Source organism: Martes martes, assembly GCF_963455335.1.
Source record: "Martes martes genome assembly, chromosome: 14".
Taxonomy (NCBI): Eukaryota; Metazoa; Chordata; class Mammalia; order Carnivora; family Mustelidae; genus Martes; species Martes martes.
The window spans coordinates 13,600,906-13,626,556 of NC_137902.1; the positions used below are offsets into that span (position 1 = coordinate 13,600,906).

The following is a 25,651-nucleotide window of genomic DNA, read 5'->3' on the forward strand; positions in this document are numbered from 1 at the left end:
AAATATATATCATGACTATCTTTTGTTTCCACAAACATGCTTCTGCAGTGTCATTTCGATGGCAGAATCCTGTTTCCCGTATATACCATGCTTTCCTGGGTCTGCCGTGGGACACCATCTGGGTCATTTCTCTGTTTCAGCAGCAACGCCGAGAGCGCTCTTGCGGCTGTGCTGCTGGATGTGTTCACGATTTGTTCTCTTGGGGGAACTGGTACGTTCCTAAAAGCGGAATTCTCCAGTCAGAGGGTATGAATGGTTTTAGATTTTTGATTCACGTTGCCGAGCTGCTCTCAAAAACGTTTGATCCGTTCATACTTGAGTCAGCAGTGGCCGAGGGAGCCTGTATGCCAGTACGCAGAATCTTTTCAACACTGCTTTCATCCATGTTCCTGACCGTCTGTGTGGTCACTGGTCTTTGTGCATTTCTCTTCCTTGTCTTCCGAAGTGTCCATGCTGGCGGTAGAAGAATATGAGGAAATGCAGGTAAACCTGGAGCTGGAGAAGGACCTTCGAAAGAAGGCAGAGTCATTTGCGCAAGAGGTAAGCATCCACAGAGACCTAGTTTTAGATTTGTGTTTCTTAAAGAACTTTGCAGGTGACAAAATGTGTTTGTTTTTTTTTTAAGATTTTATTTATTTATTTGACAGAGAGAGCGAGAGAGCACAAGTAGAGCAGCAGAGAGAGGGAGAAGCAGGCTCCCCACTGAGCAAGGAGCCCGATGCAGGGCTCGATCCCAGGACCCTGGTCATGACCTGAGCCAAAGGCAGATGCTTAACTGACTGAGCCACCCAGGAGCCCCAAAATATGTTTTGAAGTTGAAAAAGAACTTAACATTTAGAATTAAGGGAGGCCAGCTATGGGATAGTGTCAAGTTCACTAAAACAGGTGTTAGAAATCTGGGTTCTTATTTTGGCCGTATCAGTCAGTCGCTCATTGTATGACCTGAGAGCAGCCCTTTTAGTTCCTTGGGGCTTCACTTTCACCATCTGTACAATGGGTGATGCTATCAGCCCGACCAAGTAGATTTTGAAATCTGGTAGCACAGTTCTGCAAAAGGATTTTGTACTATAGAATGCTGTTAATAGGGGAAAGAAATTATATTTAGGGATACCTGCCACTTGTGATGCAAAGTCCAGCTTGAGTACAGGATTTCTGTCTGTTTCAACAGCCTTAGGAATCTAGGTTACATCTCCAAATACCATCTCAAATAACAGCATCATGGTGTTAGTATTTTTCCTCACCTGCTAGACGGTGATCTCATTACGTGAGCTGATCTTTCTGCTTGCTGTGGAACATTGCCGTGGTGCGCGTCCATCATTGTAAGCTTTCACCAGAGTCCTCGTTCTCCTCTCCTGTCAGAGATAAGCTTTGAGCTTCTCATGTTCCGGCTTCCCTTTGTTGACATGTTGTCTCTGGATATTCTGCGGCCCGGGGCTGGTTTACAGGGAAATGGTGAGGTACTGGTTGGCAGAACTGTAACGGCTTGTGACGGGGCACTGGTCTGCCTGAGATTTCCATCATGTCTCAGTATTTTGAATCTGAATGCACACCGTAGGTTGCGAGGGAAAGTAGCTACGGAAATGTAAAACATCCGTAGGTAGAAGTATCCGAGGTGCTAGAGGAAGACAAAGCGTGGGGCTGTGGGAATGACATTTGAAAATCAGATTACGGTTTTGTGTAGGAGTCTTTCTGCACCTGAGTATAGCTGTGCTAGCAATGAACTCTGGGAAAGGTTTAGTCCAAGATGTGATTTGAAATATTCTCATTCATTTTATTCAGAGAGCTTAATGAAAGGTGAGTAAAAATTGTTCTCTCGTTACTCGGAGGAAAGAAAAGAAATTGAGGTGTGTCAGAGCCCCTTGGGAAAGCTGCAGTGATAGAAACAGTGGAGGGGGAGGGAGACGGGGGCTCATGGGAAGATGCCTCTGCGGTCAAACTGAAAAGGTGGGCTTGTTTTGACCCGAATGCCAGGGTCTTATTTTGAGAGACATTTTCAGTTTTCCATCTGTTGTTCATGGAATGATGTTAGAATACAAAGCCACTCGAAGAAGACTTGAAGGCCACACAGTAGCAGAGAAGATAGACGCAAGATTCTGCCAAGAATCTGAAGACGAGTGATTTACTCTGCCCTTCACCGCCATGTGATCAGTGACCATGACCTTGACACCGGCTGAGAAGCCAGAGGCGGAGGAGGGAAGGCCAGGGTGGCCACTTGCACTCTTCCTATGGGGAGCCTCAGCGTTCGCAGCCGTGCTGGATGGTTTTACAGTATCTAGATTCCATCTGCACAATTGTGAGAAGAAAACTGTTGTTGTTGTTTTTTAAGATTATTTTCTTTTTTTTTTTTCAAGATTTATTTATTTGACAGACAGAGATCACAAGTAGGCAGAGAGGCCAGTGGGGTGGGGGGAGAAGGCTCCCTGCCGAGCAGAGAGCCCGATGTGGGGCTTCATCCCAGGACCCCGAGATCATGACCTGAGCCAAAAGCAGAGGCTTTAACCTGCTGAGCCACCCAGGCGCCCCTAAGATTTTTTTTCTTTTCAAGTAATCTCTACACTTAGTGTGGAGCTTGAACCTACAACCCCATGATTGAGAGCTGCATGTTCTACAGACTGAGCCAGCCAGGCCCCCCAGAAGCTGTTCTGTAGAATAACGTTAGGCTAGAACCCATACACTTTCCCTTTTGCATGGTTTACAGACTCGTAGCTGCTGCTGCTGGTGCTGGTTTTTTGTTTTTTTTTTTTTTTTTAAGATTTATTTATTGATTTGAGAGACCATGTGTGTGAGCCGGGAGAGGGGCCCAGGAAAGTCCTACAGTCTCCTCATGGGTGAGCTTCGTGACCTGAGTGGAAACCATGAGGACTCAGGTGCTTAACCGTCGGAGCCACCCAGGTGCCCCGACTCTCAGCGTTTCAGTGGAAAACTGTTGCTAAAATGTGGAGGTCCTGGTTTAACAGGAGAAGAGCCAGTCTTGTACGTTTTGGTTTTTCTTGTTTTCAGCAAACGTCTTCATAAGCCAGACACTGTGCTGACAGTGGGAATATAAGGGTGAAGAATTCAAATGCAATCCCTGCCCCTTTGGAGCCTATAGTCTGGAGCCCTAGAATTCAATAAAGTAATTTGCTTTATATTTTTAATTACAAAAGGAATACATATACCTTGTAAAAGGTATATATCTTTTTACAAAAGGTATTTGTAAAAAATATAAACCGTTCTCAGATGTGGAAAGGAAAACATGGAAACTTTCTCCCACACTCCTGCTTCCACTTGTCCATTTGAAAAACAAAAGCTGCAGGGCGCCTGGGTGGCTCAGTGGGTTAAGCGTCTGCCTTAGGCTTGGGTCATGATCTCAGGGTCCTGGGATGGAGCCCCGCATTGGGCTGTCTGCTAAGCGGGGAGCCTGCTTCCCCTGCCCCTCTCTGCCTGCCTCTCTGCCTATTTGTGATCTCTCTCTCTCTCTCTGTCAAATAAATAAAATCTAAAAAAAAAAAAAAAAAAAAGCTGTATGCGTGTGTGTGCAACACACACACACACACACACACACACACACACACACACACACACACAGGAATATTACTCGGCCATAAAGAAGAATGAGATCTTTCCTTTTGTGACAGCATGGGTAGACCTAGAGGGTATTAAGTTAAGTGAAATAAGTCAGACAAAGACAAATGCCATATGATTTTGCCTCTTTTTGGAATCTAAAAAACAAAGCTAAACCAAACAAATAAAAAGCAACAACAGACCCATGGATACAGAAAACAAATTGGTGATTGCCAGAGAGGAGGGGAGGGTGAGGGGATGGGAAAAATGGGTGAAAAAAAAAAACCCGGCAGCATGAAAACCAAAGTAAAAACTGTACCCCTCCCCCCTTCAACAAGGGGGAAGCAGCCAGTTGCCTTCCTGCATTTTTGTACTTCTGCAGTGTTACTTCAGGTTTCAATGACAAATTTTCCTTTACTTTTTGAATCTGTTTTTTCTTGTTGGTCATTGTAGTTTTCTTTGCTCAAAGGTGTGGATACCTCATTCAGTGTGTGGTCTGGATATACTGTGAGACTGTTTCGTGAGTTCTCTTTTCTTCCCGGACAATGCATATGACGTTTTAATATTCTTCTGGAAAGAATGAATCCTAAAAAGTGACATAAGGTTTTCTTCTTCTTCTTCTTCTTTTTTTTTTTTTTCATTCTTTGAGAAGATTTGTGACAGTCCTTGGAAATTCTGACACCCCTGATGTCATTTGTGTGACAAGAGACCACCTCCCTAACCCTAGCTGTCAGGTTCTTATCATAGTTCAAAGCCAAATCCAGGGGCGCCTGGGTGGCTCAGTAGGTTAAAGCCTCTGCCTTTAGCTCAGGTCATGATCCCAGGTCCTAGGATTGAGCCCCGCATTGAGATCTCTGCTCATCGATGAGCCTGCTTCCCCCTCTCTCTCTGCCTGCCTCTCTGCCTACTTGTGATCTCTGTCAAATAAATAAATAAAATATTAAAAAAAAAAGCCAAATCCATCAGTGGTCACTAATTTTGTTTTAGGCCCATCTTTAGAAGATGTCATGTTAGTATCTTAAGTTCTAGAAAACATAGTCTAATGAGTAAGTTTTCCAAGTTACCATGGTTATCTAGATGTTCTTTTCATCTTACACTATTACTATTTAGGAATTGTTAAAGGGTTTTGCGAAAGAAATTAACATCAGTAACATCCCCAAGATACAATCTTTACTATTTTCTTTCTAAAACAACCAAGTTGAGATAATTTATAATCATGTAAAGTTGAACAAGTTTTCCTGAGTGCTTTGTGGAGGAGAACTGTTGCTTTTTCCCAAGAGTGACCTGAAGCTGGGAGAGGCAGTGCAGTGAGGGACACAGCTGCGCCCTGACCGACAGTCTGTCCTGGTCTGCACGCCGAGGGGCTTCTCCCCGCCTCCGAGCATTGGGGAAACGCCTCACTGGCCGGGAAGCCAGAGGACTCACTGAGGCGCTGCTGTTTGCAGGCCGCCTTGTTGGCTGCGTGAGGCATTTGCTAAGACATTGGCAAGGGACCCCAAGCAAGTTAACCTTGAGAGGGGGAAAAAGTTGTTTAGAAAATGACTACTGTGGTAATAATAACAACTCGAAACAGTTGTTTCAGTGATGCCATTGGTCTCAGATGTCAGAGACAAGATGAGATACGGATGGCTCCCTCGCACGCTGATGCTCGCAGTCTCACTGTCCTGGAGCTTAGCACCCGTGCATGCGCACACACGCTCATTCCCTCGCCCCTTCTCAGCACCTTTCATTCTTACACGGAAGTGAGCGGTCAGGTGGAAGAAGAATGTACATTTTCCTTTAAAATGCAATTAAGAATCTGAAACTGTGAAGCTCTACTATAAAATGGGCTTAATGTCAGAGTTTATAGAACATTCCACTTGTAGAATCACCCACTGGCTGACTCGTGTAAGGTATTAAGGAAAAGAAGTAACAGGTTAATAGAAAATAATGTTGTATTTGAAAGTGTGAACTTACAAAGACTGAATAATATATGTAAGTTGCACAGTAAAGTGCCCAGTCAATATTGATGTGCCTTTTCCCAGCTCTTGGTGTAAAACAAAACGCTAGGTTTAGTAAATACCAGAAGAAGAAGATTAGCCAGATGGTTAAGAGCTCGGGCTTCTAAATCAGACAGATCTTGGTTTAAATCCTGGTCTTGCCACTTTCATGTGTTCTTGGGAAAGTGGCTTAGCCGCTTTGGACCTCGCTTACCTTCTTAGTAAAAATGGGATAATAATAGTATCTACCTGACAGTGTAGATACTATATTAGATACATCTAATCTAGGGATTAGATGATACACGTAAAATCAACGCTGTATCTATCACAGGATGTTAGTCAGTTTTAGCTGTTCAAAGCAGAAGTATTCATAGGATTGATGTAAGGGTTAAAATAATACGTAGAAACTATCTAGCAGAGTACCCACTATAAGTGCGTGATCGGTAGCAGCCAGTATCAGTATATTTCAAAGCAATAATAGAGCATTAAAAACTGAGGCATAGGACGCAACTATCGCACATATACCTCTCTGGGGCAAGGGTGAATGAACATCTTTGAAGACTGCATGAAAGTTACAGATGAAGTCGTAGCAGTTGTTACTGTACTACTGCGCAACGCAGAAATAGCCCTTAACTTCTCCATGAAAACCCCATGCACTTTCCTGTCGCTCCCCTCGCGGCTGAGGACGTACGTGAGGTGACTGGTCTGTACGTTTCTGTCCTGAACTCTTGCAGATGTTCATTGAGCAGAACAAGCTAAAGAGACAAAGCCACCTTCTGCTGCAGAGCTCCGTTCCTGACCAGCAGCTTTTGAAAGCTTTGGAAGAAAACGCAAAACTCATCCAGCAGCTTGAAGAAGAGAGAATTCAGCATCAGAAAAAGGTAACAGATTTTCTTCTGGTGTCTTAAAACCTACCCACAAACATGAGAGGGTCACTGCGGTCATTTGTAGCTCCCTAGTTGGCCTCAGTTAAGTCCTTTCCGTCTTTTTACTTTTTAGTAGAAAGTAACTACTGCCTGAACCGTAATTTAGTGCCCACGTAAAATCTAGAGCACAGCGTCGTAGACGCATCATGATCTTTAACCTGTCCAAAGGTCTGAAAAAGCGAAGGAAGGAGAACTCAAAAGAGGGCTTGCATAGCGCACATAATGCACAGTCGGGGCACCTGGGAGCTGATTGTGTTTTCGGAGCCCGCATACACCGGGAGAGTACGTTGGTCTCCGAGAACTTACTGGAAGGCACAAGTTTGATTCAAAGAGGGATGAAAAGTCCACATTAGTAGTCATTGTTTGCTTAGAGGAAATTTCTGATTTTGTAAACTTGCACAAATATATGTATTTAAAGACTTCCTAAGTGGTTATTTTTGTTTGTTTGTTTGAGTGGAGCTATTCCAGCTGACACAGCCCACCTTGGTGCGCCAGGCAGAAAAGATAGTCATCGCGGTGGGTGGGTGAGAGGGAGGAGGCGGGAGGGGAGGGGAGGCGAGGAGGTGGAACAAAGGCTTTGGAGTTAAAGAAACCACTTAAGAGAAATCACATCAATATTTATACTCCTTACAGTGTACCTCATTTGTGAAGAAAGGGCTGTTAGCTGCTGTTTATTATCACCTGTCAAAGTCTCTTGAAGCAATAATACTGACATTTAGTCCTTGGAAGTTTCTGAAGTTTTTATGAAGTTGGTCCTGAGGCGGAGCTGATTTTTCCCCCCCTCAGTAAGAAATGCTGGTGTATATGCGCAGAGCCTCCAGAGGAGTGGGTGGTGACAGCGGTGGCCCCTGGAAAGAGGACTAGGGAGTAGACTAGGGAGGAGAGAACTAACTTCTTCCTTCCTTCCTTCCCCTCACTTGTCCCTTCCTTCGTCCTCCCTTCCCTTCTCTTTTTCTTTTTCTTTTTCTTTTCTTTTTTTTTCTTTTTCTTTTCTTTTCTTTTCTGTTTTTCTTTCTCTCCATATGCAAGAATTACCATTTAAAATAAAGAGAAAATAAAGGAATATTTTTAAAATGTAGCTCCTGCTAGAATTTTTCGGTTCTGAAAAGTCTTAGTTGTAGTTAACCTGTTTAGTAAACAACACGGGCGTAGGACCTACTGAATTGAACTGATGTGTGGGACTTAGTCGTTGGATATGTTCCATGTTGGGGTAGGAGGAGAGAGTAGTTGACACTGGAGATTAGCTAAAAGTCATGAATTGCTACGATCAGTATTTCTAAGACTATTCTACTGTACTCTGCAGTTGTTCTGTGTAATCTTTCTTGTGTGTGGTCCTAAATAGTTCTCACCTGTCTGGTAACTATTCTCCGGCTGTCTTTTTTAAACACTGTGTTGTTTCCATGGTGATAAAAGCAACATATGCTGCTGCTTATAAGCAAATATTTAAAATACAGTACAAGTTAAAGAAGAAATTAAGATTACCCAAGAATTCTGGGTGCCTGGGTGGCTCAGTGGGTTAAAGCCTCTGCCTTCTGCTCAGGTCATGATCTCAGAGTCCTGGGATCGAGCCCCACATTGGGCTCTCTGCTTGGCAGGGAGACTGCTTCCCCCTCTCTCTCTGCCTGCCTGTCTGCCTACTTGTGATCTCTGTCTGTCAAATAAATAAATAAAATCTTAAAAAAAAAAGATTACCCAAGAATTCCATATTTTGGTACCTATCCAAACCTTACACAAATGGATAATTTTATGAATGTAGTTGAAATGGGATCATATCATACATCCTGTTCTACAGCATGATTTGTTTTTAGTTGATAGCATATTGTTCCCTGTCAGCGTGTGGTGAGCTTTGTGATTTTATTTTATCTTAATTTTTTAAATAGATTTATTTAGAGAGAGAAAACACAGGTGGTGGGGGGGACAGAGGAAGAGAGAATCTCAAGCAGACTCCTTGCTGAGCATGAAGCCCTACGCGGGGCTCCGTCTCCAGACCCTGAGATCTCGAACTGAGCTGAAACCACAAGTTGAATTCTCAACCAACTATACCACCCAGGCATCCCAACTATGTGATTTTAAATGGTTGTATGGTATTTCAGTTAGTGAAGACAGGATGACTTATTAAATCCATAATTTGGTGGATATTTAAGTTATTTTCAGTTATTTGCTGTTACTATTTCCTTTTTTTTTTTTTTAAGAGAAAAAGTATGTGAGTGGTGTGGGGGATGGACAGAGGAAGAGGGAGAGAGAGAGAATCTTAAGCAGGCTTCATGCAGGGCTCGATCTCATGACCCTGAGATCATGACCTGAGCTGAAATCAAGAGTGATTGGATGTTTAACCAACTGAGCCACCCAGGTGCTCCCTTGCTATTTCTTTAAATCAAGTTCTAAAAGTAGTATGGCTAAATCAAGCAGTCTTTCCGTCTTTATTTCTTTTTTTTTTTTTAAGGTTTTTGATACTTGTTACCAAATTCCTCCCCCAGCAAGTGTTCTTTTCCATGTTACCTGAATTTTCTCTTAAAAATGGGTACAAAGGTAATAATTTGTTTTAAATTAATTTCTTAGATATTATTTTACCTTTTGGACCCATATTTCAATACCCAGTTATCTGGGACATTATGTCTCCAGTAAATTTATATTGGCTTAAATAACTGGTATTTTTTAAGTATCGTCTATACTCCAAAATTTGCATGCTTTTTAAGATGGATTGGTATCTCTTTGCTCTGAAATGCAAAGTAAAGGGAAACTGCTTTTCCCCCCTTTATTTTTCCTTGAGAAAGGAAAAGCTGCAAAAGTCTGTTTGTGAATTACAGGTGAAAGACTTAGAAGAGCAGCTCGAAAACACAGCCCTCCACAGAGAGATTCGCAGCCTCAAACAGCAGTTGGGGCTTCTGGAAGAAGACAAAAGAGAATTGGAGTTAAAATACCAGAATTCGGAAGAGAAAGCCAGAGATTTAAAGCATTCCGGTAAAAGCGTCCAGTGGGCTTCTGTGTCTGAGTAGTCTGTGACTTCCCCGTGCCCAGCACAAAACCTGGCCCGTAGCTAGTCCAGAACACTCGCTGAATGCTGTACAGAAACACGAAGATCAGTTCAGCTGAATGGCCACCGTACTCTAGGGAGTCACAAGCCCTTGGACTTCTTGGTGGACTCAGAGCATGTGCGAGCTTTCCATACAGAATGAAGAGATAAAGATACTGCTGGTCTGGGAAGACCAACATTTCAGCATTTCTCAGGGCTTCCGATAGGATAGTTAGGAGTATTCATTGAGTACTTATTTTGTTCATTTTAGGGAGTGGGTTTTTCCCCCGCTTTTCTTTTTTAGAAAGAGAGAGAGCATACTAGCAACCCAGGTTGGGAGGGAGGGGGAAAGGGAGAAAGGGAATCCCAGGCAGGCTCCACACCCAGTGCAGAGCCCAATGTGGGGCTCAGTCCCATGACTCTGAGATCATGACCTGAGCCAAAATCATGAGTCTGATGCTTACCCTACTGAGCCACCCAGACCACCCTTAGGGTACATTTTTAGAAAGAATTAAACTTTCAAGGTTCATACAACCCTCATCTGTGGTCTAATTATACCTATGAACTAATACTTTCAATGTCACACCTAACAATAAAATGGGCAACAATATGTATATTAAGTGGAAAAACTTTTAAAACACCAGGGGATATTTAAATCAAAGGATTTATTCATTCAGTTCCAGAAGGCTTGACAGGAATGTGTGAATTGAATTATTACACAGGGATAAGTAATAAGTTTCTGTTGGAAGGGAGGTGATTTAAGGAGGCAGGTTGTTCCCTTTTATAACAGCTTCAGTATTCACTTGAGATATTTTTGGTTAATTTTATACTAGAATTTTGAAATCTGTATAGAAGAACTAAGTAGGTTTTTTTTTCCCTTTAAAAAAACATCCAGTGCTTTCTAATCCACAATGAAAATGAATTGCAATTTACTTTTTAAAAAATTGATTTAAAATTAAGAAGTATTCTATTCTTTTTAGTGAATATCCAGGCAGCCTGTGGCCAAAGCCTTTTTTTTTTTTTTTTTTTTTAATGGAGGAGACAGACACTAGAGAGAACCTGAGATTCAGTTTTGAGTATGTTTTATTTAGGATCTGCTGTGTGTGTAGCCAGCCATAACCTAGGGTACTACAAGAAATCTAGAAGAAAAGAAACCATGCCTTTTGTCCTTGAGGAACTCAAACTCTCTTTGAAGAGACAGACACATGCACATGAATAACAAGAGGACTCTTGGCCATCAGAGAGCGTAGCCCACACTGCTTATTTAAGTGTTGAGAGTAGAAATAAACAGTCATTCATGGAGAGAGGAATGGCTGGAGACAGAGGGGGCCATTCCTGAGTGCACACAGTATTCAGTACCTAGAGCCTGTTGGCGCCCCTCTGAGAGGTATTCACATCTGCAGAATACATAGAAATCGAGCTCCTGGAACTCAGAACCTGTGTCTTGAACAGCACCAGGCATGGACCCTTTCACATCGCTGGTGCCAGTATACCTGCTTCATTCAGGACATGAGTGAACTGGGTGGATAAATTCTGTTTCCAGAATGCTCCTTCAGAAGAGCGAGATGTTTCTGAAGCTACAGACATTTGAGAGTCTGAGTCTGGTTAAAACTAAGAACACCAGGATTTGCAATTTTTGAAGGAAATTAGGTGGAGGAGGAAAATACGTCATTAAAATTCATTGCTCTAAATGTCATCTTTAAAATTAATTCCTGGTCTGTACCCTTTAAAAGTCAAGTATTCACAATTTCTCAGTGTTCTGAGTAATATATGCCATTGTTCACAAATATTTCTTCAACCAACTCAATCCCTACTTCCACCCATCCAGCAGTTGTCCTGAATTATTTTTCTTTTCCATAGCTGTACATGCAGCCACAAGACAGTAACCTTTCCTTGTGACCTGCGTCAGACCCCTTCTTCCATTAGTGGTCGCAGCCTGGATGACGAAAAGGTTAAGACTTTCTGCAGTTTCATACTGAGATTTCTAACTTTGCCTTAATACCAAGAACTTGACTTTGAGAGAGGTTACCTTTTTTTTTCCTTTATGTGTGTAAAAGGTGCTAAGTGGCTTGTTTCAGCTCCTTTCTGAATGCTTGTTCTCCGTGCAGTTGATGAACTCCAGAAACGTGTGAACCAGTCTGAGAATGCGGTGCCTCCGCCTCCCCCACCTCCACCACCGCTCCCCCCTCCTCCCCCCAACCCCATCCGGTAAGTGCGGGCCATGGGGTGCGGGGTGGGGGGGTGCTGGGAGGCAGGGGTAGGGGGACTGCTCTGCGGGTCTTGTCATTCCTCCTCACAGGACCTGAAGCGTATGCTAGTGGGTAGTGGGATCCCTTCCTTAAATGCAGAACCAAAAACCACTGCCTTAGATTGCGTTGCTGGAGGGACGGGCGGTCAAAACTCTGAAACATACTAGCTGGTATTTCTCTCAGAAAATTTTCTTTTTTAAAAAAAAATTTTTTTTATTTTTATTTTTTAAGATTTTATTTATTTGAGAGAGAAAGATCACGAGAGAGCACAAGCAAGGAGGAGAGAGAGAAGCAGGTTCCCTGTTGAGCAGGGCATTCCCTGCGGGGCTCTGTCCCGGGACCTGAGATCAGGTCCTGAGCCGAAGGCAGCCGCTCAGCCGACTGAGCCACCCAGGCGCCCCTCTCAGAAAATTTTCTAAAGGCCGATGAATCGCTCCCTTCTCCTAATGTATACAGAAAGGGCCCTACGACACCCCTGGCAGAAACACTCCTGGGGCCGCCGCCTTGCTCTGCTCCATGGAGACGTTCAGATTGCACGTGGATGTTCCAAATTCAGGAGCTGGACATGCAGTTTAGAAGTGTGTTACTGGGGCCCCTGGGTGGCTCGGTGGGTTAAGCCTCTGCCTTCCCGTCGGGTCATGATCTCAGGGTCCTGGGATAGAGCCCTGCATTGGAGGGGGGGGGGGTCTCTGCTCAGCGGGGAGCCTGCTTCCTCCCTCTCTCTCTGCCTGCCTCTCTGCCTACTTGTGATCTCTCTGTCCGGTAGATAAATAAAATCTTAAAAAAAAAAGAGAGAGAGAGAAAGACGTTTGATACTTCAGTGTTAGGATTTCGGCCCCTGATGTTAGGATTTCCTTCAACTGGAAGACCAAGGAATTTTGAGCTCTCCCAGAATATATTTTTTTAAATCTTTTCTTGCCTTAATTTGAATTTGAAAAGCTCTGGTTTGTTCACTTACCTTAAAAATAAAAGTACTAAAGGAAACAAAAACTTATCAGGACTAATTGTTACACACTAGTAATTAAACTCAGAGTGCTAATTATGTTTTGTCCCTAACCTCATATTTAAACCTTTATTAATGCCAAGAGAAGAACCTTCCATAAGAAGAAGAAGAAATTGTGTTTACATTCTTGTGACAGGGAATCACATATGCAGACAGGAATTCACTTTTTCTGAAGCCTGAGGTGACTGGGTGGTATTGAGTGCCTGAGGTAAGCACGGTCCACCCCAGGAAACCTAGGGGCATGTTTCGCCTCCCTTGTGGTTCTTCCTTCCTCCATCCAGAGTTATCCAGCCTGCCTGCGGTAGTGACGGCTTCCCTCTTCATATCACGATGTTAGCTGCTTCTGTATAATTTGTTTTTGAACAAAGGGAATTTCAAATTTTGCTGGATTTTTTTACCTTTCATTAACTCATGTAATTTGTTTAATCCTTTCACACAGAGGCCGTTTTTTCCTACTTTGCACCTTTGCAAAGTCTTTCCGTGTTAATAGAATGTGTAGTATGTTCCTCCCACACAATGATGAAAATGGGACTTTGCCTTTTAAAAGATTCTCATTAGGTTGTCTTACTGAGGGTATGACATAATCTGCTTTGAGCCATTGAAGTAGTCAAGGCAAAATAATTTTTACACGTGATGGATCCAAGAGTCCATTGAAAGAATTTCAGGTATTTTAAATTCTTTCTGTCCTGGATAGCTGAAATCTGTTGGAGATATTCTGAATTTGACATTTAAAATAGGAAATTCATCACTTTGATCTTTCTCTAAGGTGTAGAATTTTGAGCTGATAAGATAGATCATTTCTGGGGTGCCTGGGTGGTTCAGTGGCTTAAGCCTCTGCCTTCGGCTTGGGTCATGATCTCAGGGTCCTGGGATCGAACTCCGCATCGGGCTCCGGCTTGGGCTCGGGCTCAGGCTCTCTGCTCTGCAGGGAGCCTGCTTCCCCCCTCTTTCTCCCCTGCTGCTCTGCCTACTTGTGATCTCTCTCTCTGTCAAATAAATAAATAAAATCTTAAAAAAAAAAAAAGGTCACTTCTGTCTATGAAGAGGGAGGACTATAAAAAAACACGATTATAGTGTTGCTTTTGTCTTTAATTTTTAGTCTCACAAATCTGGAAGTCCTTGGAATTAAAAGTAAAGTATAACCTAAACAGAATACTTTCCCAAAGAGCACTTTCCAGTTTTACTGAGAAATGAATATAGGGTTCAGATTATGTATGTCTAAAGCATGAACTCTTTCATAAGGCCCTTTGAAGAAAATTTTCATTGAATAACATGAATGATTTTTATTTTAAGATGAATTTAAGTAGTATAAGATGTAATTTCTCAGAGTTTTCTTTGTTGGTTTTTTTTTTTTTTGGCAAAGAGTACTTTCTTGTCAAAGAAATATATTTGCACATATATGGAGTTTCAGTGGACTTTGAATCTGCTAATCAAGCTTTTCTAACTTCGGTCCTGAGCCACATTTGTTTTACCCTGACAGAGTCCTTGGATAACATGAAAGCGGAGATTGGCGGAGGGGGCAGTCTAGGGCCTTGAGGAAGTAGGCAGACATTGGTCGTGTTGTACCAGCGGTAGTGAACACGGGAGAGGTCCTGGGCAGGTGTGGGTCAACGGGGAGGGGGCGGGTGTATTGGTGTATTAGTCAGCATTCTCCAGAGAAACGGAACCAGCAAGGGTGTGTGTCTGTACATGTGTACATACATGTGTGTACATCATGTCCATTCACATACAAGGTTTATTCGAAGGGATTAGTTCCTATGATTATGGACTGTGGCAAGTTACAGGGTGAGTCGAAAAGCTGGAGCCCAAGGAGAGCCTATGGTGTGGTCTCCGTCAGGTCAGCAGGCTGCAGACTAGGAAGAGGCAGTATTTCAAGTCTGGAAGCAGGGAAAAGCAGATGTCCTAATTTCAAGGTAGTCAGGCAGAGGAATTCTCTTTTATTTGGGGAAGGGTCATCCTTTTGTTTTATTCAGGCCTTCCACTGATTGTGTGAGGCCCACCCACATTAGAGAGTAGTCTGTGTTCCTCAGGCTACCATAAATGTTAATCATTTTCCTCGCCGGGGGAGAACCCTCTCCAAGCCCCCACTGAATGTTAGCTTGTAGACACTGAAGAGTTCTGCCTTCAGTGACAGAATGGGGAACATGGGCAAAGTTTGCATGATTTCATTTCTTCCAACTTCTGGAATAAAACATGCTTGTACTAGAAACCTCCCAGGGTAGAGCATAGTGCTTGCTTTCTCCTGTGCTTTGTGAGAGATTGTTCAGTGTGTTTGGGAATTTTAAGAAAAGGCAGTTAGAGAGGGAATTAATCATAGATCTCAAGGCAGAAGTAAGAAATAAAAAAAAAAATCTAAAAATTACGGTGATTAAGAAACGCTGAGTTGTTCCGTCCTCAGCCAGGTATTGCTGTGTGCGTCCAGGTGCCGCTTTTCTGGAGGCAACGTTATGCCTTCCCAGCGTGGCTTCCTTAGGACTATACTTTGTCAAATCCGCTTTACCACACTGAGAATATTTATAGTGAATACGTACAGTTCCAGAATTCTTGGTTCATTTGGTTTTTTTGTAAACTTTTTTGGGGGGAGACTGATAACATGTATGTACGAGCGTACACCGACTTTAAAAGTAATAAAAAGTTTAAAAGTAATACAATGTGAACATCATGTGTTCACTGTCCAAATCAAGAAGCAGAAAAATACTGGTCACAAGAAAAAATTTTTCTTCCGTGTATATCTCTAAACTCCTATAAATATGCGTATGGTTTTTTCCCTAACTATATAATTGGAATTTTACTATATTCATTTGGGTCTTGTTCTTTTTACTCTACGGTTTTTTGTAAGATTCTCACATGTTCTGTTGTGTAGCTCAAGTTCATCCATATTCATGGATATATAATCCATTTTACAAATGGATTATGTGTGTTTATCCACTATGGCCCTTATACCTTTTGAGTTATTACCAGTTCAGGGAAGTTCTGGAAATTCCACATGAACATTCTGGCAAATGAGTCCTGGTGCACAGGGGCTTGGTTTCTGTATGACGGTCAGAGGTGGAATCCCTGGCTCCTAGGATCGGTGTGTCTTCTGCTGCACTGGATAATGCCAGACATGTTTTCCAGAGTGGCACCATCGGTCTGTCCGCCGTCTTCGGTCTGAAGTTCTTCCGCTGTCCTCCTGTTACCCCCACAGACCTACCGGCACCTGATAATATCAGACTAGAAATTTCTTGCCTGTTTGATAACTGTGTAGTAATATATCAGTGTGGGTTTATTCATGTTTTCCTAGTAGCTAGTGAAGTCAAGTGCTTTTTTTGGGGGGGGGTATGGGTTTTGGAGATTTGGACATCTCTTAATGGCGTTTCAAAGTTTTTGTCCATTTTCCTGTTGCATTATATGCTTTTTCTTATTGGTCTATAGAGTTTCCTTTTATTCTTTTTTTTTATTTTTAAGTCTTTTTTGAAAAGTTTTTGAAGTTTTTTCAAGTTAAATAATCTCTACACCCAGCGTAGGACTCAAACTCATGACTCCGAGATCAGGAGTCACATGCTCCTCTGACTGAAGTCGGCCAGGCGCCCTTTCTTTTTATTCTTTATGGTGTCTTTTAATATATGGAGGTCATAAAATTTTAATGTCAAATTTATCATGATTTGCCTTTTATACAGATTTTATAAACATAGGCCAGAGAGACTATGGTCTAAATGTATTTTGTCCCTTAGGTATCTGCTCTGTGTCACTCAGATTCAGATGTCTTTATGCCCATGTCTCACAGATAAATATTTACTGAAAATATCCCCTAATTCTTTGATTCTTCCCTCTCCCTCAAACGTATTACATAGATAGCTCTTTCTGAATTGTAGGCATGGATATTGACTTTTTTTTCCTGTTTTTTTTTTTTTTTTTTTTGCACAGTATTGGTCATGATAGCGGCTCCCTTAGAGTAATGAGTTCGATTCCACACAGAAAGGGATGAGACATCTCTCTCTTCCTTAAAGTGCTGAAAATTTAATAATTTATTAAAAATGGAAAGTAGACTCCTAAGTTCTATCCATTTATGCACCTAGAGAAGAATTGGATTTTTACTGATTATTTTGAATCAATACATGTTATTCCTTGAATTTTCCAGCACCCAATAATCTCCTTTCATTCTCTTTCTTTCTCCCAAAGATCCCTCATGTCCATGATCCGGAAGCGATCCCATCCCAGCGGCAGTGGTGCTAAGAAGGAAAAGGCAGCTCAACCAGAAACAAGTAATTCTCACCCCGCTTTGGTTTTACTCTCCGTGGTTTCAGTACAGGTTTTCAACAACACCCATAGTTTTTGAGTTCTTTTACTGTGAACGGACTGGGGAGAAATGTGAACCTAGCAGCTGATAAGAAACAAGAAAAGGGTCCCTGCCTTCGAGCTGCTCCTTGTCTCGGGCAGGTCACCTGTAAGATACAGTCTGCTGGGGTGTGACTGCTTTCCAGGGTGAGGCTACAGGAGAAGGTATAAAGGAAAGAGAGGAAGTGATTGTAGGTGAGGGGTTAGAGAAAGACTTTTTAGAGTTGATAGCATGAGACTTGATCAAGCCCCTGCTATGTACTGACATCGTGCTGTGTGCTGGAGACAGAAGACATAGAGTGACATTGAGTGGGGGAGCAGTAAGCAAGAACGATTTCCTGGGGGAAGAACACATGTTTCTAGGAGAGTATGGAGAGGGGGATGCGGGTGTCAGGAAGCAATGCTTAAGCTGAGTAGTTTAGATTTAGGAAGTCAGGATGGGGGCATTTAGAATAAAAGTAGTTCCCATAGGGGGGCAACCAAATCAAAGTGAGGAAGGAGCTTGGCGTATTAGGAAACTGAACAAAGGTTGGTATTTACTGGAATGTGGGGTACAAGAGAAGGAAGTCTGAGCCAGACTTAGGATGTGGTCAAGATTTTGAATTGTATGTTAAGGCCAGGAGAAGTTTAAGTAGGGGTGTGGCATGGTGAGATTGGTCTTTTTAAAGAAATCACACTGTTTGCAGCGAGAGGACAGGGAGCAGACTGCGGAGGAATGAGAGGGGATGAGCCGAGATTGTCATTCAGAGGCGCGTGGCTCAGACGAGGGTGGTAGCAGTGGAGACCGAAAGAAGTGGGTAAATCCAGGAGCAGCTCTGGGAGGGGCAGTTCACAGGAGTCGGACTGGCTGTCTGAGAGGGAGAAGTTGAGGATGATGTGATGACGGGAGTGGAGGGAGGAGGGCTTTCCCCTTGAGCAGAGGCGTTGGCTGCCAGGAGCTGCGCAGGCTCCCGGAGCTTCGGGCTGACCAGTGGAACCCACATTAAACTCAGCACCTGCTACTCGCAGAGCACGGCGGATTTGCCCAGGCCCAGCCCAGGCTGCTGCAGACTTCTTGGCCCCCTTTTCCTGCCCCCAGGTTCATCGATCCTGTCCAGCCACTTCCTACCATTGGCCGACTGATGTCCTCAGATTGTTGTCCCGTGTCCGGTGACGTTGCCGTGTTCTCACTGCATCAGAATAGAGTCCAAACCCTGTTGTAGGCTGCTTAGCCTCATTTCTGTGCGTCTGCTTTCCCTTATGGCTGGACAGTGACCTTGAAGCCCCCCTCTGCGCTTGCTCTGGGTTTCCTCATTCCAGAATTGCTCTGCTGCCTTCCTCTGGTCGGCGCTTTCTGGGGCCGGAGGCTCGAGCTACACGTCTCCTGTGTAGGCTCCAGGCTCTGCCTCTACTGCCTCTTGTTCGTCAGTGTTAGCTCCTTAGTATGGGCCCATTGCTCTGTGTGGCTGTAGCATTTTGCTTCAGGCTTTATGATGTCCCACCCCACAGCCCCTGCTGTGGTGTTTGGGGGTTATTTCCACATCTCTCCCCCTGAACTGACTGCAGACTCTTTGAGGGCTTACTCCTGCCTGCAGGTCTCCCGCAGCTTGTGTGCACCTTCAGTGAATTCAAGTTTAGACCTACCGCTAGCCTTGCTCCGCAGAACCTCGCAGCACCACTACAGAGGAAAGCTAGTCGATTTCATCTGTGTATGTCAACTTTTGGTGCCTGCCTCCTACAATGCTTTGGAACCTAGTTCTCTCGTAGTCCTCCGGAAAGGGACATTCTACTTGCCACAAGGCATCGCAGGATTCAGACCTCTTGTCTTTGGTGATTGCAGGATAGCTCTGCTGTGTTACTGACTGTAAGCCTTCCTGACACTCTGATTAAACTTAAAATTTTGTTTCAATCTTGTTTGGGGGCAATTGGTAAGACTTAGAGGGTCAGGAGGGCAGTCAGAATAAAATGATTTCCCCTTCTAAGTAAATGACATTATTGGCTTGTCATCCTCGACAGCACCTTTAAGTTTAAATTAAAAACAGTATTCTAAGCTTACTAACCCCAGTGTTAGAAACCGTGTAGTTTTCCTTATGAAAGTGATGTATTCCTGATGTGGGGCAGTGTTCTCTCCCTCATTCCTGAGCTATTGGGTTGTCACCTGGGATAATTTAAGTTGAGTGACTGGTACATGGGATTTTAAACTGAAGCCACTCTAAACTGTACCACCTGAAATGGTACGGACCACAGACACCCATGCAACCTCTGTCTGTCTGGCAGGGTCGTTACTTATAGTGTCTCATTAACACTTCGCACTAAACGGAGTTGTTGAATGAATAAATCAACAATGATTAAATGCGTGATGAATGAACGCAGAGCATCAAACATTGGGGTTGTCTGTGACACTTTAGAGTTTACATTTTTTCTTATGATTTTATTAATTTATTTGACAGAGATCACAAGTAGGCAGAGAGGCAGGCAGAGAGAGAGGAGGAAGCAGGCTCCCTGCTGAGCAGAGAGCCCGATGCGGAGCTTGATCCCAGGACCCTGAGATCATGACCTGAGCTGAAGGCAGAGGCTTTAACCCACTGAGCCACCCAGGCGCCCCTAGAGCTTACATTTCTAAGCAGGGATCGGTCTTGCTGTCACAGTATTATCTTTTGTTAGCATCTTATGGTGGCTTTCACTGGCCAGTTGGTATTCTCAGAGCTGATGAATGAAAAAAACTGTTATGCTAGGGTATGGCTCTTAACTTTTTATTTTCTTTTTAAGATTTTACTTATTTATTTGACAGAGAGAGAGATAACGAGAGAGGGAACACAGCAGGGGGAGTGGGAGAGGGAGAAGCAAGCTTCTTGCTAAGCAGGGAGGACGTGGGGCTTGATCCCAGGACCCTGGGATTATGACTTGACCCAAAGGCAGAGGCTTAAGGACTGAGCCACCCAGGTGCCCCTAGGGTATGGGTCTTAAAAAGCCTAATTGTAAGGGAAGGTCTGTGGAATATTTTAGAAGTAGCTTTAAGGTCTAAATGTAAGTAATAATTAACAAACTTTGAATTAATAACTGTAATTTTGATAAGCATGCATTTATTGGACAAGTTCCGAGATTTTAAAGGTATGCTTGCTGTTTATCGGATATTTAGGCCGTTGATATGTTGACATTTTCTTACCTCAGTTTGCTAACCTGTTGAGTGGGCATAATCATAATCCCTATTTCATAGGGTGGTTGTGAGAGTTAATGAGTCTCCTAACATGTTAAGTGTTTAGAGAAGTACCCAGCACGTTGAAAATACTCAAGATGTTAGCTTAAAATAATAATAATTTTAAAAAAAGACAGGGTTCCAACCACCCTTTGAGGGGCAGAAGTCCTCATTCAACAGGCTCTTGTGATCATTGTAGTTAAGGAAATATCCTTAACTTTATGACCTTACGTCAAATTCAGACTTACTCAACCATGATATGTTCTTTAGAAATTTTGTACATCAAGGTGGCATAAGATTCTTTTTAGACGCCTTTTTAAAAATGTTAATACAAGAGAAAAGTAACCCCATGGAATTTAGAAATTCATTTTCATTTCCCCTAAGTAATAACAAAAGGTTTTATTGAGCAACAAGGTGATGGTTTTGTCAGTGGGTCTTTTCTTTGAGGAACGAACTAATTTTTCAAGTGGGTCTTAAAATTTAAGCCTCAATTAATTACATGTAGCTTTCTGATCTAAGACTGACCTTGAAGCACTAACTCAAAGAACATTTGATTTGATTTTCCTGTGGCAGTTCAGTGACATTAGACCTGTTGTCTTCATTTGTCCCTTTTCTTTAATCCCCAGTATCCTGCATATTTCCATTGTCCTTCTGATTACATGCTTTTGTGAGACAATTACCAGCTGCGTGATCGCAGAAAGAATTACAAAACATACCATGAGCTCTCTGTACGTGATTCTTGCAGATTTATTAGAATTGCTTAATAGTTTAGAAGTTCGTATAGATTGCTTTTTGCTAGTTCAAAAGCAGGGTTGGTGAAAGAGAAAGCTTGTGTAGCTAACCTAGCGTTGCCCTCGTATTGTGCCTGCGCAGGGAATCTGATAAGAGTGATTTTTCCTTAAGACCAATTAAGACTTTACATTTGAAAAAGACTAAGAAATTAAAGCCTGGTTTATAATCTGTACACAATACAGATAGTGGCACTTCTCTGAATTATCACTATGATTCTGGCAAGCAAAAATAAGAAACTACTTTAAATTCCTGTTATGTTAGATGCTGCAGCAAATTTGAATGGTGTCGACCATAATTCTCCATCTGTCTGCCTTAATTAGTTTTTGTATGGTGCATTTAATTGGGTTCCAGTCCTTCCTTACAGAGCGCTAATCTGTTTGTCGGCCGGGTTCCTGTTGCCATGCAGCTCTTCTCAAGTCTCACTCAAAATGGCAGGCTTTCTGAAAAAATCACGTCTTTTTTTAGGAATTTAAAAAAATTTTTTTTTTCCTCAGGAATAAACTGCATACCCTTACCAGGTGCTTGCATGGCAGATCTGGGTTTTATCTCCCCTGCTTGGAATAGGTTCGGCACACACGCCCTGTTGTGCAGAATAGGTATTCTGATATTGAATGAGTGAGTGAGTGAATGAATGAATGAATTTCTCTCCATGGTAATTTTCTCGTCTGTCCGCTTGTTGATGTTTGGGAACATCTGCAGAAGCTGCCCGAGAAAATGCTGCTTATGGGCACAGAGTTGATCAGCCCACAGTTTTGCTTTCTTTCATTTACTGGTGGGTGAGTTCTGACTTCGGTGCCATGTTTCCCACGTTGCCCGGCAAAAGATGCTTTCTTGCCATCTGGATCTGAAAAATGCTGTTTGGGTATGGAGAACTTTTCATTCCCCGCATATCAATGGCCCGCAAAGATAACAGGGCCCTAACTGAAGTTAGGACCGTGTCGGAAGACTTGGGTTGTACGATGAGTGTGGTGGTGATCCCATCACTGTGGTGCTGCCTAGGTAAGGATGGTGGAACCTTCTGGATTCTTTTAGTTGCTCCCCTGGGCATAATGAAATAGCAGTAGCTACTCAGTGTTAGCGTGAAGTCCACATGGCAGAAAAAGAAGCCACAATGTAGCCCTTATTAGTGCAAAGCCCGATACTCCCATCCATTGCCTTGGGGACATTGTTGTGATGGCTTCCATTTAGAAGCTGTCCTTTTGGGCATTAGCTATTTCTGCTCCAATAAAAAAAATATTAACAGCCACATAAAGCCAAAAGTTTAACAAGTCAGTCAGCGGGTAAGTACTTGCTGAGTGCCTACTGTACGCCCCGCATTGTAGAATGTGCTAAACAGCCTAAGAGGAAGGTCTTCGTGAGTTACTTAAATATATTGGTTGCAGTGAATGAGACAGATGTAAATACGAGATCTAGAATGGCAATGATGGTGATAAATGTTCCAGAAACGACTGAGTGCTTTTGGTCAAGCTATTGTGCAACAGGCAGATATCATTATTCTGATCAATAGCTTTAAGCCCACCTCAGCTACATTCATCTAATTGATGTATATATTTTTTTCCTTCAGATTTTATTTATTTATTTGACAGAGAGAGATCACAAGTAGGCAGAGAGGCAGGCAGAGAGAGAGGGGGAAGCAGACTCCCTGTTGAGCAGAGAGCCGGATGCGGGGTTTGATCCCAGGACCCTGAGATCATGACCTGAGCTGAAGGCAGAGGCTTAACCCACTGAGCCACCCAGGCGCCCCAAATTGATGTATATTTTAACAGCTTTATTGTTTTTGCAGCAAAATAGTGCAAAGTTTAAACAATAGACAGTTGAAATTTTTAAAATCAAATTTAATTACTTAATTGCAATCATTTCTAGGTGTATGTTTTCTTTCAACACTGACAATTTTAAAAGACTTGAAAAGGTTTGCTTAAATGTTTCCTTCCATTGTGATTCCTGAACAAAAGATGGCAATTTAAAAATAGATTTCACCTATCTGCTGTTCATCTTCTGACTGTGGGTTTCTTCCAACAAGTTAATGGATCTCTTTTATCTTTTATTTCCAAATGGCTTTTTAATAGTTATTCCTTCTTTGGGCTGATTTCTTTGACATAGGATGTTATAAGTTATAAAAACATCTCTGAGGCAAAAACAAATGATTATTTGGGGTTAGATAGAAAGCTGGAGAAGTTCAGGTCTGTCATTATGCTGACATGGAACCGAATCCGCTTGAATTGTTTAACAGAGATGAATGAGTATTGATTTCCAGGCTACAAATTAAACCTTAAATTTTGCAACTCTAATTTTTATTTTATTTTTATTTTTATTTTTATTTAAGTGGAGCCCAACATGGAGCTTAAACTCAGGACCTTGAGATCAAAACCTGAGCTGAGACCAAGAGTAGGACACTTCACTGACTGAGCCACCCAGGGGCCCGTGTAACTCTAATTTTTTTTTAAAAAAAAGGTCTTCTATTGAAAGATTCTTTTAATAATAATAATAAAAAAAAAAACTGTGGCTACCTGGTAGCTCTTAACCTTAGTAAATTGTTTTGTGATGTCTTGTGATTCTGTCTGAGAAGCGGTTGTGCTTAATTACAAAGCGCATCAGAATAGAAAGTAGCTGTTTTCTTGTAACATAAGATGATTTCTGTGTGTGTTCTTTGATAGCTGAAGAAGTCACGGATCTGAAGAGGCAAGCAGTTGAGGAGATGATGGATAGAATTAAAAAGGGAGTCCATCTTAGACCGGTGAATCAGACCGCTAGACCGAAGGCAAAGGTATGGAATGACTAAATGTTCCCTTTCCCCTGATGCTTCCTTTTTCAAGTATAGAAGTTTGAAATTGGATGAAAGCGACATCAGGGCTGACTGAAATCTTAGGATAAGGCTAATGTGTCATAAAAGGCTCTCCTCTCATACAAGCGTGTTTCAGGATTCCTGTTTGAGCCGCTGTTAACCTAAATCCCTATAGAAAGAAAGTCCCATTGTTGGAGACGCTGTCCTCTGCTTGATACGAATCTCTACACCCAACAAATTATGATCAGACGCTTTCTTTTCTTTAATTCCTTTTGTACAATTCAACAAGTATCGATTGAGTATCTCCTGTGTGCCGGGTACTGTTTCAGACCCTGGGGATAAAGCAGGACACAAAAGAGACAAAAATCCTTGCCCTTCCTGAGGCTTCTGTTTCCGTGTGAGGGGGAGAGGGGCCAGGTAGACAGGGGGCATCGCACGATAGTGTCAGCACGGACTAAAGACAGCTTTGGAAAAATAGTGAGGTTCGTACAATTCCATTATTTTACAAACCTGGTCCAGGCCACTGCAAGGAGAACGTTTTCTATCTGTATCTGTATCCTCAGCTGCCTTCTGAACTAGACCATGGGGAGCACCGAGATCTGGCGCCTGGAGCCAGCTCAGTGCCTCTCCCTTCTCTCGTGGGCACGTCCCATGGAAATAGACCAACAGTAGGGTTTTGATATTTTGTGTCTTGAGAAATGATTTGTTTGTTTATTTGTTTTCTCCCTGTAATAAAGCATCAACAGATGGGTCCTCTTTCTTCTTCTAAACCAAACTTTAAGGTTCATTCTTACTCTCATGGATGCTCCTCTTCCGCTGCTTCGGTGACCCCAAGAATCACGACTGTTGAGTACAAATTCTGCTGGACTTTAAAAAGTTGTCACTTGGTCACCGGCCGGCGAGGTGGCCAGACAGGGCAGGAGCTGTCGTGGCGGGAGGGCTGTCTGTGGAAAGGGGGAAGAGGGAAAGAATACCCAACTGCAAGCAGTGGGTTGACAGAGCGTGAAACGGACGCTTTTGCAGCCACTGGAGTGCTGGTCTGCTAGTGCTCTGAGCAGTTTTCCAGGCGAGGGACAGAGCGTCCTCCGTCTGGCCTGTGGGCTGGGCGCCTGAAGCTCGCTGCTGCGGGAGCTGGGGCCGGACGCTACCCACCTCCCGCTTGCCAGGCTCCTCTCTCCCTGGACTGGGCGGAGCGCAGGCCCTCTCCCGCTCACGGGGTTGTCGTCAGGCTCAAGTGGATGATGGTGTAAGACTTTCACGTTCACAACCGTTTCAGAACAAATCAGCGAAACCAAACAGACTAGAGAAAAACGCAATGTCATGAAGAAGCCAAAATTAGTTTAGAGAGAAAAGTGTTGAAAGCTTGTTGAATCCTAAGCGATCAGTGTTCTGTATGTACTTTGCTTTTCAGAGGATCGCTTTGTCCTTCTTCTTCTTGCCCTGAGTCTTCCAACAGTTACTCGTTATTTAATGTCAGTGCAGAGCTGGGGAGCAGCCGAACAAGGAGAGTGGACGCCTGGGTGTTTCGCGGGTAATCGTCCAACCATGTAGCTGTAGTGCTGAATGATGCAGTCAGTCACCTTTGAGCAAGCGGCCACTGCATGCGCTAGACTCCCCGCCAAGGTCACGGGCCGAGCGCTCGCAGGCCGAGCTGTAGGCGGTGCTGCAGTCCGAGGCGGTGGAGTGGCATGGGCACTGAGTGGCCTGGAGCCAGGGCACTTGCCCAGACATCACCGCTTGTCCCCCGAACAGCGCACCTGCAGAAGTCAGGCCTCCCTGGAGAACACTCATTTAACTGCATACTTTCTAAATTCCTTGATGTCGTCGCTGATACTGTTGCAGTTACGATTAGTGTCTTGGAGCTTTGGGCTG

The 25,651-nt window shown here is 43.2% G+C and overlaps 1 protein-coding gene across 7 annotated transcripts in view; it reads left to right on the top strand.

Annotated features, from left to right (window-relative positions):
* The window catches only part of SHTN1 (shootin 1), a 97,484-nt gene that overhangs the window by 44,284 nt on the left and 27,549 nt on the right, over nt 1-25,651 (top strand). For all 7 annotated transcript variants that reach the window (XM_080822963.1, XM_080822969.1, XM_080822966.1 and 4 more), the window contains 6 exons: nt 446-540; nt 6,257-6,403; nt 9,256-9,409; nt 11,570-11,669; nt 16,875-16,957; nt 23,652-23,761. In XM_080822963.1, coding sequence (XP_080679089.1) covers nt 446-540; nt 6,257-6,403; nt 9,256-9,409; nt 11,570-11,669; nt 16,875-16,957; nt 23,652-23,761 — 689 coding nt within the window. The remainder of the gene's footprint in view (nt 1-445; nt 541-6,256; nt 6,404-9,255; nt 9,410-11,569; nt 11,670-16,874; nt 16,958-23,651; nt 23,762-25,651) is intronic.